The sequence below is a fragment of the Sylvia atricapilla genome, chromosome 20 (genome assembly GCF_009819655.1).
Source record: "Sylvia atricapilla isolate bSylAtr1 chromosome 20, bSylAtr1.pri, whole genome shotgun sequence".
In the NCBI taxonomy this organism is placed as follows: domain Eukaryota; kingdom Metazoa; phylum Chordata; class Aves; order Passeriformes; family Sylviidae; genus Sylvia; species Sylvia atricapilla.
Window position 1 is genome coordinate 5211673 of NC_089159.1, and position 13433 is coordinate 5225105.

Below are 13433 nucleotides of genomic sequence, written 5' to 3' on the forward strand. Positions count from 1 at the left end.
AACCTTCTGACCTGGACATGAACTACTAAATCTTTAGCTAGACCTTTAGCTTCAGACATTTCAGAGTTGAAACAGAAGCGTTTTTAATAAAAATGGCTTTCCATCTGTGATCTTTTAGAGAGAGAAAAAAATATTAGTACCTTGTGAATTTAGTCAAGCAGCCTACAAAGCTCTGAGGGATAGAAGTCAAAAGGTGTCAGATTTTCGTGTGATGCCTGACTGTTGAAAAGGTGTAAGCCCACTAAAAATTGGCTCCGGCTTTCAAATCACTTATGTCTTGTTCATGATCTGACTAGAGGAAGCAGCACCTCTAGAAATAACCCCTGGAATGTATTTGCTCACCTCACAGCACGAGAACCCTTCTGAAGAGCTTTCTCACAGTGCAGCCCTCTGACAGCCCAAACATGGCATTTTGGGGAAGAAGCACCTCATATGAACAATGTCAAGTTATTTTCTTCAATCGTGTAGCTTTCTGATGCTTTAAATCTCAGACTTGAGCAACTGACTTTCCAAGTCAAGTCTGAAAGCAACACAGATGCTTTCCATCAGCAGCAAGTACACAACATACCCACTTGGAATCCCATTAGCACTTCCACTAAATTAAGGATTTACTTAAGTTGGGTTTTGCTTTAGAGCCTGGTAACAGCCAAACTGTTAAGACAAGAACAACTCTCCTCTGCAGAGCCTTTTTTACCTCACAAGGTCACGGCTTGTTCTCTGACAGTCTGCTGCTCTGCCCCCAGGGGAATGCTGCTCCTCCACTTCAGTTTGTGTGACAGGTGGGGGTTCTCTCATTCTGTGTGACAGGTAGGGAGGGTTCTCAGGATCCCAGGGGTGCTTGCAGCCTGTGCCAGCCGTGTGCTCCTCCCACAGGGATGAGCCTGGAGCTGGGGCTGTGCAGGCACAGCCAGGCCGGGCTACGTCAATGGTCAGGGAACACAGAGTTACTGGGAGGGTTGTGCTCTCATGTGCCTTGCTGCACTTCAGGTTCAAAATGTACAATTTATAAATGTGCTGTACCATGTGGCAGACGTGCTCTTAACCCCCAAACCAACAGCTTTCCACAGCCGAGTGAGGAACTGGCCACAGACACCAAGCTGTGATCGAAATCTTTAATTCAGAGCATTCCAAGGAGGGTTCTTTGCTGAAGTAAGACTCTCAGCAGAGATTGTTAAAGAATAACCCAGGCAACAAATCCAAGCAGCATCTTGCCCATCCAGCTACCCACAGGTGTTCTGTGGTGGCTGGTCAGGGATTCTGACACCACTCACACACGAGCAGATATTGTGTCATTTAACAAGCAGGCTCTGGAGGGTGAACATCTGCTGGCTGGAATTGCTGCTCACAACGATTCCCAGAGAGAGCTGGATGTGTGAAATCTGTCTCCAAGTTCTGAGTGCTGTGTTTGTGACCTGAGATCCATTAACAGCTCTGATGAATGAGAGCTCCAGCAGTCCTGCACTGCGAGACGCTGGAGCGTGGAGGAGCACAGGTGATGAGTTACAGCACAGCTGAGACTGGAAGGATAAGCATCATCTACTGCATTAGCAACACTGATATTTCCTCAGTGAAGAAGCTGCATCTTCCTCCTCTGTCTCTACAAAAACGTTTTGCCAAACTCATTTCAAGGAACAGAAGCGTCCTGGACCTGACACTGCCCAGCAGCAAGTCTGTGTTTCCAAGTGCCCCATCCTCAGGGAGAAATGCAGCTGGCAGATCCTTCCATTTCCATACTCAGGTGATTTTACTGAATTAAATAAAAAAACAGTTTGAAGGATTCAAGCTTTTTTCAGCTGCATGCTCTGTAGCTGCAGCAAGCAGGGCTGGCGGCTGACAGCAGGATGTGACACACGGATGGTGCATTCTGAAAGTGGATCCCAAGAGAGTGGCTCCAGCTTCAGGCAGACTTGCTGCTGCTCCAGGAGTGCCTACAGCTCATTTTCAACTGCATTACCTCCTGCAAGGGGCTGTAACCTCACAGAAAAGATTATCATATTTGTGCCATGAGAGGCCTGAGCTCTGAAATTCTGGCTACAGGTTGGCTCTACTTCACCCACTCCCAGGATTAGGGGAGCAATTCTCCTGTGCTCCAATGGGTATTCCAATTTCACAGCATTTCATAGCTGTTAAAATGCCAATTATTAGGAACCGTGGTTCTCTTTAGCACAGAAAGGCTCTCAGCCCGGGCATTTTCTAATTCCAAATCTGACTTGAAGAACTATCTGGAAAGACTTAATATTCCTCAGCTGTACAAATCCCTGTTTCAGAAGGCAGCTTCCCTTTTGAGAGCTGAAGGTCTCACACACGTGGTAGCAAAGACACCTCATCCAGCCCATCTCTCCCACTTGGTATGGCCTTAGCAGCCCTCATTGTCACCAGCAGTGTCACCACTGCTTTGATTGTGAAAATGCAACACTGCAGGAGGCAGGGAGACCTGTACAACTCCCAGAGATGTCTCCATGGCTATCAAACATCCAGGAAGGTCAACACAGCCTCTCCCAGACCTTTGAGCAAGGGCTTGTTGTTACTTATTGGTGTCATGTTCTGAGCACAGCACCCACAAGCACTAGGCAGCCCCCAAAATGCTGACAAGGCACAGCAAGGGTGTCCCACAACAGAAATTAGAAGCACACAAATAACTAGGTCAGATTTTCTTTAGCAACAGGCACGCTCCAAAGGCAGCTTTTTAATCTGACAGAAGTGAAAAAGATGAACCAGAGAGCAGGGATTGGGGTTTGTTCAGCCCTACAGTGCTGTGCCCAGCCTAGCTTTACCCTAGATAAATTTCTGCTTGACTGGGGGTTAAAGCTGAGTCAACAAGTCATGAAAATGATCCTGATTATTTTGGGATGCAAGGGAGAAGCCTGGCATTCAGTATCACAAGATGCAAGGTGACTAGCAAACACAAGACTCTTCAGCTGTATTTTACCTAAGTAAACCTCTAAAAATATTTTAGTCTTCCTCATCTTCTTGCAAAAACGTCTTTTTCGTTACCTTGTCAAATATTTTAGTTTCTCTCCATGATTACAAATGTCAAGATTAAGTGAGCTGTATTGGGTGAAAGATTAGAAATGGTAATAAAAATAACCCGAACAAGACATGAATTCATTACTTCTGGAATAGTTGCCTAAGGAATGTACAACTAGTCTTTGAAGTGTATAATTACCATGACAAAAAGTTGAAAGCTATCAGTTTGGTTACTTCAGGACTTATTTTTGTTACTAAAAACAAAAAACTCCCACCAGAATAGGAGATGAACATAAAGTCCTCAGGTTCAAACCAGCCCTGCATCTGCTTCAATGTTCCCTAGCTGAGGAAAAAAAACACCTTAAGTAAATTCAACCTGATGAGTGTTTTGGTTCTTCAATGAATGCAGGAACATTTGTATTCTCTACTCCTATATTATGCTATAAATTGTTCCCTAAGTAGGTCACCAAGGCAATTTCTGAACGTTTCAAGACAAATCCTTTCTACATGAACCCACAAAACAAAACCAGACCTTGGCTGTCAGGGCATTGATAGATCTCCATCAAACCCACTGCTGTCAAAAAAGTAAGGGGAGTGCTCTTTTTAACTTGGCATCTGCTATCGTGATTCAACTCTTTGCAGAGAAATATACTATTACTCCATATGGCAGCTTCCCCAATTGTAAAAGGGCAGCCAACTTCTATGGCAATGAGAGCGTTAGCAAATTAACAACTGAGTCTGGCACTAATGAATGCTCCACTGTCTCAATAGAAGGTGGCTGGAGGTTTCCTCACATGTTTTCTCTTAGCTTTGTTCTAGCAGGAGATGCTACAAGAAACAAACTGTGTTCCAAGCCCTTCAGAGATTCAATAACCCAAATACTTCACTTCCCTCCTGATCAAAGGAAGCAGCGACTTGAGAGTGCCTTGTCGAGAGTCCCCAGTGCTGTGGAGGCTGACTGGGACCTGTCACTCCCAATTTCCTTCAGAGCAGGAGCCAGATTTTACCACAGCTGTCCCAAATGCCACCTCACCTTCATGACCTGGTTGCAGAGAGAACCCAGCTCTTCCAGAGGCTGGAAGGGCCAACTGTGGAAGACAGGCCACGGAATTCATTCACTGCCTGTGCTCTGCTCCCCCATCGCATGACTGCTGAGTGTGGGACTGCTCCTTTGAGTGCCAGAGAAGCTATTTCAAGCTGTTAGCCCAAAGACTCATCAATAAGTCATAAGCCCCAGAATGGAAGTCAAAAGAAGGGGAAAAAACAGTTGCTCAGGCAGAATAAATAGTAACTTCCATTGCATTCTCTTCAACTAAAAAGAGAATGAGCTGCTTCAAAATATTCCCCTCTATGGGCTGCTATGCTACAGGAACCCAACCCAGTTCCACCTCCTGGAGACCTGAGGTGAGACAGCTGCAGGGCAAGTTAACTGCATTTTGGGACACTGGGAAAATCATCTTGGAGGACCCAGAGCAGAAGCAGGGTCCTCCAGGACCATGGCAGCAGTGGGGAAGAGCTTCCTTCCAGGGACAACTGTCTGCCTGATCATTTCCAGACCACTGCAGACAGCCTCTGGTCCAAAGCAGAGGGGAACATTCCCTGGATCTGTCCTGTCTTTATCAGATTGACAGCTCAATTTGATAAAGAGGCTCCTCCAGGGAGTGCTGTCCCTGCCGTGCACCAACACCCTCATTAATGAAACATCAGCTGCTGCTCACGTCATTTCTCCTCTGCCTTTCCTGGAACACACAGTTTGCCTTGGATTAAACTATCTGGGGCAGGGATGTGCCTTTGTGAAGCACCCTGGAATTTAAGAGCACTAGAGAAGTATTAATCACTCAGCAGTTGCCATCTTTCCTGCAATTCCTTTAATTGCCTCAATTCTTACTGACAGCTCTCTCTGCCTGCTCCACCATGGGTACTTTCTCTGTTCAGAGCTGCTGCAGTTCTTAACTCCAGCCAAACCTCACACCCAGTTTACAGAATGGTGTTACTGCAACAAAGCCCTTAAATCTACACAGATGCAAGCAGATGGTTTGAGGTGTTTAAAAAGTCACGAAATTCAGTGTTTCCATTTCAGTTTTTCTGGGAGAAGCTTGGAAAAGGAAGAGGGCCTCAGACTCAAGGCCCAAATCCCTGAGGTCTGACTGTTTACACGTGGTATTGTGTGATTAGAGCCTTACCACATAGTGTTGGGCCAAACAAACCGGGCTGAGCACCTGCTGAGCTCCCCCCTGCCCAGGAGACAATCCTTACCTGGAGGTTGTTCAGAGGCTCCATTTTCATGACTGGTCCCAGAGTGTTGAGGGGCAGGGAGACATCAATGCTTTGGTTTGGCATCAGAGGTGTGTGAATGGCCAGGGGGGTGCTTGGGATGACCCCAAAGCTGGGCAAGAGAAAAACAGAGGTGAAGAGAACAGCCCTGCATTGTCCAAAATACCATGTTCCTTTTGTCAAAGCACCACCTGCCTCATCTTCCCACTACTCCTGAGCTGCCCCTGCTGCTATTCCAGGGAGAGAAAACAGTTCAAATGAGCAAAGTAGGATAAGGCATGGGGAACTCACTCAAGGGGATCTTGCTGACAAATTCACACCCCTGCCCCAGGGATCAGAGACTGGAAACTCTCCCATTACCCACGTGGCACTGGTCTGTGTGCTAAGTGCCAGCCTGCCCAGCAAGCAAAGACATGGACTCAGAGCCAGGTGTTGTTTCTCTGTTCCTGAGCTCCAGAGCACTGCAGGAGGGCTGCATCACACACTGCATGGCTGCTGCACCCCTGGGAGCTGTGGCAGAGGGACCTGCAGGCAGCACAGAACCAACAGCCAGCCAAGGAGGAACATGTGGCTTGGAACAGCTCTGCAGAACAAACGGATCAACACATCCAGCTGCCTGGTGCTGAATGACAGCACCTGGCACAGCTGCCTGCTCAGAGGCTCCTTCACTGGGGATGTGTCCCAGCACTGTTTACTTGCCTGTTCAGTCCAAGGAACACTTAATTCCACAGGCACCTCTGCTTAGCATGGAGAAGAGGGAAAGTATCTCATGTTTAACACAGCACTCCTCTACGACAGACCAGCTGCTTTCCAAAAGCAGATGGAAGCCCAGATGTTTTGGTGTCCACTCATAAATCCATTTCTCTTTAGCAGAATTCACATTAGCTCAGAGGGCTCAGGGCATTTGCAGGATGGATAGGTGTGTATTTTTATTTTATTCACTAAAAGCCTAATGCTGTCTCTGCACAGTCAGCCACATTTATCAGGTTTGTCACTCTTTCAGAAACCAATAAATGCCCCATCCTTGGGTCTCCATAGTTTTCAGCTCTAGGGAGCTGAAATAGGAATATTCCTAGCAAGGGCTTAGCCACATGATTTGCCTTCTGCAGCCATTTCACCTTTGAGGACACAAACCCTTGTGTTTTCCTTAGGACTCAGAGGGTAACCAAACCTGCAGTTTGTTACTAAGGGGCTGTGATATTACAGCACACCAGAGCTTTAGCTTTCTTTTCTTTTCTTTTCTTTTCTTTTAATGCTTTATCCCAAGACTGCAGTGAATACCATTAGCAGCAGCAGGAAAGGAGGGAAATGCAATAGAAACTTCCCAATCACAAATCTTAATATTTACACTTAAAGAACCAGCCCTCTGCAGCTCTTTCTAACGCACCAGGCACAGTGGAAAGCACTGACAGGAGAACAGCATTTGTAAAAGAGTAAATAGTAGTAGGTTGTATATGGAGTTTGTGCTGCAAACTGCTGGTTTACTGTACAGTATTTAAACTTTCTACATCCTCAAAGTAGCACAGAGGTGTGGCTAAAACATAGCTTGATGTATGGGGAAAAATAAATCAGAAAAAAAGAGCCTTTTCTTCCAGGCTAATTTGCATGAAACATTCACATACAGCAGCTTAGCAAAACTCTCCAGAAAATATGGCAGTCCAGGGAGAACATTCACTAAGACTTATTTAGCATAATGACTTTTCTAAGTAAATCTTATTTGTCCCAAGAAATCCTGCATTTGCAAGGCTAACAGTGAGATTAAAGAGATGACTTCAGTGGAGGTTCAGCAAGAGAACCCTTTTCCAATGAAGTGATATTAAGGAATACAGAGAACATGTCAGTCACAAGATACCCCTTGAAGTCTTGATAAGAAGTAGCCTGGTCCTTGCTGAAGATAACACAGAGCAAACCACAGGATAAGCTCTCTGGAAAGGCTTTTTGTGGGAAGACACCGTGGCTGTGCTGCCATGTCGTGTCCTTTGGCTGAGATGGGTTTCCAAGAACAATCTGAATTGTATCATGCAAGCTCTAAACTTTCAAGTGGCTGCTGCTTCTGCCAGAATTGTTCTGCTTCCTATTACAGGCATAACATGTGCCACAGGCTCCCAACTTGCAGGTCCTTCAGTGACAAGTAGCTTTTTCAAGGAGTCCTGTGCTTCCAGACAGTCTGAGGGGCAGCAAAGCAATTAAGTCAGGAAGCAGAGGCATCACGGGGTGGTACTTGTGCAGCTCAGATCTCGCCTCTTTGTGCTCTTGTTTTGCTCAGGGCACTTAATGGCTATAAACCCACCAATCTGCCTAACAACCCATGAGGCTGCTGAAAAACTCCACTGAGGTTAAATGGGGCAGATGCTGTTTCAGAGCTGGGAGAAGGATGGCACTGTCTGCTGCCTGTTTCCTCTCAGATTTATCAGTCTGTGTTTTCAGCCCTTTCACACCATTTTGGTGTGATGGAGAGGCCAGGCTGTATCATCCAAGCTATTTCCATGACTGCCTTATACACTTAAGCATAAGCCTTCCTTAAATTTAGCAGTGTAGGCACAAACTCCTTTCCCAGGAGCGCTCAATCTGTTGAACACAGTGCATTGCTGATTATTTCTTACCTGTTCTTATTGAACTGAATGGCAAAGTCAGTCATGTGCTGCAAAGCCTTATTGGTAAAGTTCATCTCCATGTAGATGTGTCCCTGCCTGTGGCTGAATGTGCCTGAGATCTCCAATCCTTTAGCCTTCACTGCAGGCAGCCAAACCTTGAACACAAGAGATGTCATTCAGCGTGTGAGCAGCCTGGCCTGAAGATAACAAACAAGCAGAGTTTTCCAATAAACACAAGTCCTGAGCTCAGAAATCCATCTACATTGGCACAGTGAGCCCACAAAGGCTAAAGAAACACTACAGGGAAGTTGGGACACGGGGTGTTGAAAGCATGGAGCTCACCACTGAGGAATAAGCTTGCTGCTCCTAATCCATATTTGCTCACAGCACTCAGGGAAGAAATCGAATTACTACGGCATTAGTGTGCACAAGAGCAGGGACAGCTTGTGTCCACCACACCAATGTGAGACTCACCCAGTCTGCTGCTGGACTTCTCCAAGGGCTGCTTGGGCTATTAGAGGCAGGACAATACTAAAGTTTGAACCAAATAAAATCACAGGGTGGTACAAAATCTGTTGGGTTCTGGATTCTCAAATCACCTCTGTGGGAAAAAACCCAGACCTAAATCTGAGTGGTGCAAAATGAGGCAGTACTTAGCTCAAAATGACTGTGGGGTTTTTTTATATAAGGTACAATAATTGCAAGGACCAAAAACTTTGAGTATGGTCTGCAGTACCTTGAGATCCCCGATTTCAGAGGATGGTTTAAAATTATCCATCCATGGAGTGCTAATTGAGTGCTAATTTTTGTTTATTCCCTTTCAGGAGCCTGAGCTCCCTGTGGTTGCTCCACAGCCAGTTTCTAGAACCATGTTGTGTGTCTCATGATCCCTCCCAACTCCATGCTTCAGCCAGAGCCTCTGACAGAACATTTCTCTGCATTCCACTGCGGCACCACCATCCCAATCACATGATTTTATCTCCACTGTCACGTTGGTTTCCTCCAAATAAACAAACCTGCTAAGAAAGTTGTTGCAAATTCTGTCTTGCCCTCAGTTTCTTGGGGAAGCTTTTTAAGAAGCAGGTCTGCAGGAAAGCTGCTCTGACACAACTGAAAGTCTTGGATCTTATTTAAGCCATTCTTTAGAGAAATACTGTCACAGGTAAAATGAGGGAACTGCTAAAATGCCAGAAGTCTGTAACTTGTAACAAACATGGTCTCCAACTCTTTCTCTACTTGAGAAAAACCCAGGGCACCCCTAATGGGACTGAGTTGAAGTTTTATCACCAGAAACCCACAATACATGGGACAAGTGAGCAATGTCAGATCTGTAGCTGAAGGGAAGGCAAGAAACCAGGGCTGGTTGTTTTTCCTTACGTACAGACTTGGGAGCCACGTATCCTCCAGGAGCCATCCCTATGCCAGAGGAGAGCTCAAAGAGATCGTTGAGTCCACTGCTGACCACTGCTGGGGTGGGAGAAGGGGCAAAGGTGGCTGGCACAGAGGAGGGAATGTAAGTTTGTCCAACCTGGAGGAGTCAGAAAGAACAGGGCACTCATTAATATCACGTGTGAGCACTGCTTATTAAATAAACCATGAACTCGGGCAATATCCTAAATATTTTAAAGCCATTTGCAGCTTCCCCACTGATTTATCAATAGTGCTAAATTATGCATTTGAATTCCAAAGCTCTTGGCAGCTAATCCCTACACTCGGCTGTCACCTCAACCAAGCTTCCACATCGTTTTTTATAGCTCCAGTTATCTATTCCCACCGTAGAGGAATCTTTCTTCTCCATATCTCCTTCTCATAAGACAATATGCTTTGTGGACCTACCCTACATAAACCCAGGGAAAAGAGCAAGTGCTTCAAACCTTCCCCCAACTACGTCAGCCTTCAGGAATCTGCAAGATTTTGCATATCTAGAGATAGCAAGGGAGTCATGACCGTGTTGTGTACTCCCACCCAAAGCCAGAGCTCTGCATTCTCAGCACTTGGGCCCAAAAGGTTCGCTACATGAAGCAGAGTCTGCCAGAGGACAACCTTCCTGCAAGAAGGGCAATCATTCCCTGCCAGGACTTAAACGAGGGCACCAAAGCTGGAATATTAACCTTTAAGTACCCAGCTTCAGATGGGACAGTCACACTCAAGTTACACTCCCAAATTCTCTTCCTAGCAGGATGAATGCTGTGCTTGAGAACAGGATTCTCCAGCCAGCAGCTCAGAAACAGGCAGGGTGACCTGGACAGAACTGCCTGGTGGGTTTTTGCTGACCCAGGAGGGCAGAGACATGGCTTTGTAGGTATGATCACCACAGGGAACCATCTCCCATGTCCTGTGTGAACAGACAGGTGTTCTGTGACACCAGCTCTCCTCTGCCCTGGTGCTGAAGGAAGGAAGGAATGCCAGATTCATAGGGAAAGGAGGAAAGAAAATGACTGCAGCCATAACAAGGGTCTGTGAAAAGCCCTCCCTCCTGAACTGAGTATGCTTTCCTCACTGAATGACTGGATACAGAGTCCTGGGAAGAGGGATTGGAGCTTTCTAGGGGACACCACTTCTGACTGTGGGTTGGAAGCAAGCTCCCTCCTGCCCACTGCATCTCCGAGCCGTGTTTCATTCCCTTTCCACGTTTTTCTGGAAGAAGCTTGAGGCCAAGGCTGCTTTAAAAGCAGGTTGAAACTGTCCCATGTCCTGGCAAGAGTTGTAGGCAGGAGGACACTCCCAAAGCACAGGCACAGAGGAGGTGGCCGGTGGCAGCACTGACCACACGTAGTAGGAAAGCTCAGAGCACCTGACCCTGATGTGCAGGCAGAAATCTTATGTGGGGTTTGGGAGGAGAAAGCACTGAGCTCAGGCAAGTCTGTGGTGACACTGGGTTAGGGTTACAGACCAGGCTTTGTGAGTAGGGATAAGCATCCTTGGCCTTTCAGCTGCTAAAGCAGTTGCACAAGGATGAGGCACTGCCAGGGTTAACGCTGGTGCTCCAACTAAAAGCTCTAAGGAGAAAGAGCTAAGCAGAGAGAGTGAATAGCTCTGGCCCTGGCTGCTCTTAGGAAAGCCCAGATGGCAGCTGGACTCAAACCAACATAGGTGGGGACCTGTGTATTTCAGTTGCATTTATCCATTTTCAAACATCTTCAGGGCTTTAAAAAGCACCTTCCAGCATGTAACAGGCGAGGTGACACTGCAAAACCCCGAGCTTTGAGCAGCTTTGGAAATTGGGGAAAAAAATGGAATGGCACTTACTGCCGGGCTTCCTCCAATGCCCCCGCCAAGGTCACTGCCAAGCTGAAAGAGAGAAGGAGAGAGAGGAGAGGAAGACCGAGATCATTTCAGCCAGGTGTCAGATGGATCGCTCCCACATACAGGACAGACAGAAATGCAGTGCTGGGAAAGCACAGGGAGCAGAGGGGCTGCTTGCTGCTGTCTGTGTGAGCACAGCTACTTGGAGAACTACCCCACGCCTTCACTGTGGACAGGAGCGTTTTGCAGGTTAATAAGAGCAAAAATCCATCCCTTCTTGTCCCTGTTGTCTGCACCAAAACCTCCCTTCTTCGCATCTTATGCATTGGTGCTGCCCCCTCAGCCCTGCTGCAGCCAGCAGGCCCCAGGCAGCTCCACAAAACCCAGTGGGGTGACTGTGAAAGGGCATAAAAATCAAACTGACAGGCAGGCTCACTTCCTGAAAGCTTTAGTTTTCTAGGGAACAGCTACGAGCCACGGGCAGACACAAGGCACCTTGGCTGCGCACCTCTGACACGTGGCTCCTTCCAACAACAAGGAGAGAGAATGGGATCCGTGCTGGCTCTGACCAGCTCAGAGAGGGGGGCTTTGAAGATGCTCCCCTTCCTCAGACAGGGGAAAAACACCTTCATCAATTAATGGGCACTCCAACAGCAAAGACCTCACAGTGCAGCAGGTTATTTCAGTATCCATTTCTGCCAAGCGACACGGTGACATCTGAAGTGACTGGAACAGCCCCCCATAAACACTAAATCCTCTCTGGGGCCCTTCTGCAGCCCACCTAGAAGCTCACCCCCTACAAGTTCCCTTCACAAAGCACCCAGAGCACATTCCCAGCGACAAAGCCCATTTTTCAAACCTCCACATCACTCTACGGGCTCAGGACAATTCAGAGATGAGGACAGGCTGCAAGGCTTGGCTACAAGCGCTGTTTGCAAGTACAACATCACTCCTGTGAATATTTAAAACGCACTTAACAGATGACTGATAACCAGGAGGAAACAAACACAGATCTGCAGTGGCTATTCACTGCAGAGACATCTCCAGGCTTATCTGTGTCCCAGGCTTTTCTTCTGAAGACCAGGGTAATTTTTTTGCCTAGAACAGGGTTTTTTTGGGGTCACACTCAGACAAGGAACATGACCTGACAATATTCACAGAGGAGGATGCAGGGGTGAAACAGGAGCCAGTTCCATAAGGAAAAGGCTGGACTGGCAGACCAAAATATCACAGCTCACCTGGCAGAGGGGTTTGCTCTTCCATTTGATTAGGATTTGGGGAGTTAGTTTGCTTTTAAAAGAGCATGTGACAAACTGGGTCAACAAAGGCTCCAGCTATGTTTTTCAAATAAGTGCTGGTGTGTCAGAACAAATGCACCATATAGCTGAAGCAAAAGCTTCCAGGAGTGCCTATGTTTAGAGCCAAAAAGCCTCTGACCTTTTGCCTCTGCACAAAAAAACTTGGAAATTAACTTTGCTCTGATACCTTCCAGCCTGTTCCCTGAGAGATCTCACAGCAAATGTGTTTTATGCTGGTCAAGAGATACCATAAAGCTTCATACATCTCCCCATCAGAGCACAGATAAAAAGGATAAATTGCCCTGAGAAGAGCAGCAAAGGTGTAAGACAGTGACTTACCAGATGATAACTAGCCTCCATAAAACCTGTAAAATGTGACAAATCCCTGTGCTTCCCTGGATCTCTCTTCCATTCCCAGGTACCTCTCCTTCCCCTAGTCCTCACAGGACCAACATTACCACCCTGAGTAGGTGTTAGAAAAGAACAAATCGCACACAATTTGCTTTTTGTTAAGAGGCCTTAAGAGCTTTTTTCCTCTGAAAGAACTGTGTGGGACTCAGTTTATCCCTACTTGAGGCCATGGCAGAAGCTGAGGAGATTCCTCATCTTTTTCAACAGCCACCTTTCCATACAGCAACCCGGGCTCTGGCTGTCCAGTTTTGCTTAAGAAAGAATAGATAAAAGTGAGTGATTCCAAAGTCTAAAGAAGGATCAGTCAGAGACCAAAGGAAGCCAGCCAGAGGATGCAAATCCAATTAATATTGAGCTTATAAAATAAGGCTTATTACACTGTCAAGTCTCCCCCACAGAAACAGCCTGACAGAGCAGAGTTTTGTTCTATTGACTGCTCTCTAAGCCAAGCCACGGTTTAGATTAATATATCAGATCATTTACATCTTGTTACTGGCTCACTGAGGAGTAATAAATGCAACTATTACACCTCATCCCTATTCATAGTCTTGCATGCAGATGAACTTCAAGCTTTATATTGACAGGCAGCGAGGTCTGGGGGAAAAAGAAAGAATCCAGTTCATTTCCAGATATTATTGTATGC

General features: G+C 46.6%; 1 protein-coding gene across 4 annotated transcripts in view; it reads right to left on the minus strand.

Annotated features, from left to right (window-relative positions):
• The window catches only part of AP2B1 (adaptor related protein complex 2 subunit beta 1), a 74799-nt gene that overhangs the window by 13555 nt on the left and 47811 nt on the right, over positions 1–13433 (minus strand). For 3 of the 4 annotated variants that reach the window (XM_066333241.1, XM_066333242.1, XM_066333240.1), the window contains exons 15-18: positions 11085–11126; positions 9217–9363; positions 7845–7990; positions 5224–5353 (exon numbers count right to left, since the gene is read on the minus strand). In XM_066333241.1, coding sequence (XP_066189338.1) covers positions 5224–5353; positions 7845–7990; positions 9217–9363; positions 11085–11126 — 465 coding nt within the window. The remainder of the gene's footprint in view (positions 1–5223; positions 5354–7844; positions 7991–9216; positions 9364–11084; positions 11127–13433) is intronic. The other variant, XM_066333243.1, reaches the window with a different exon arrangement.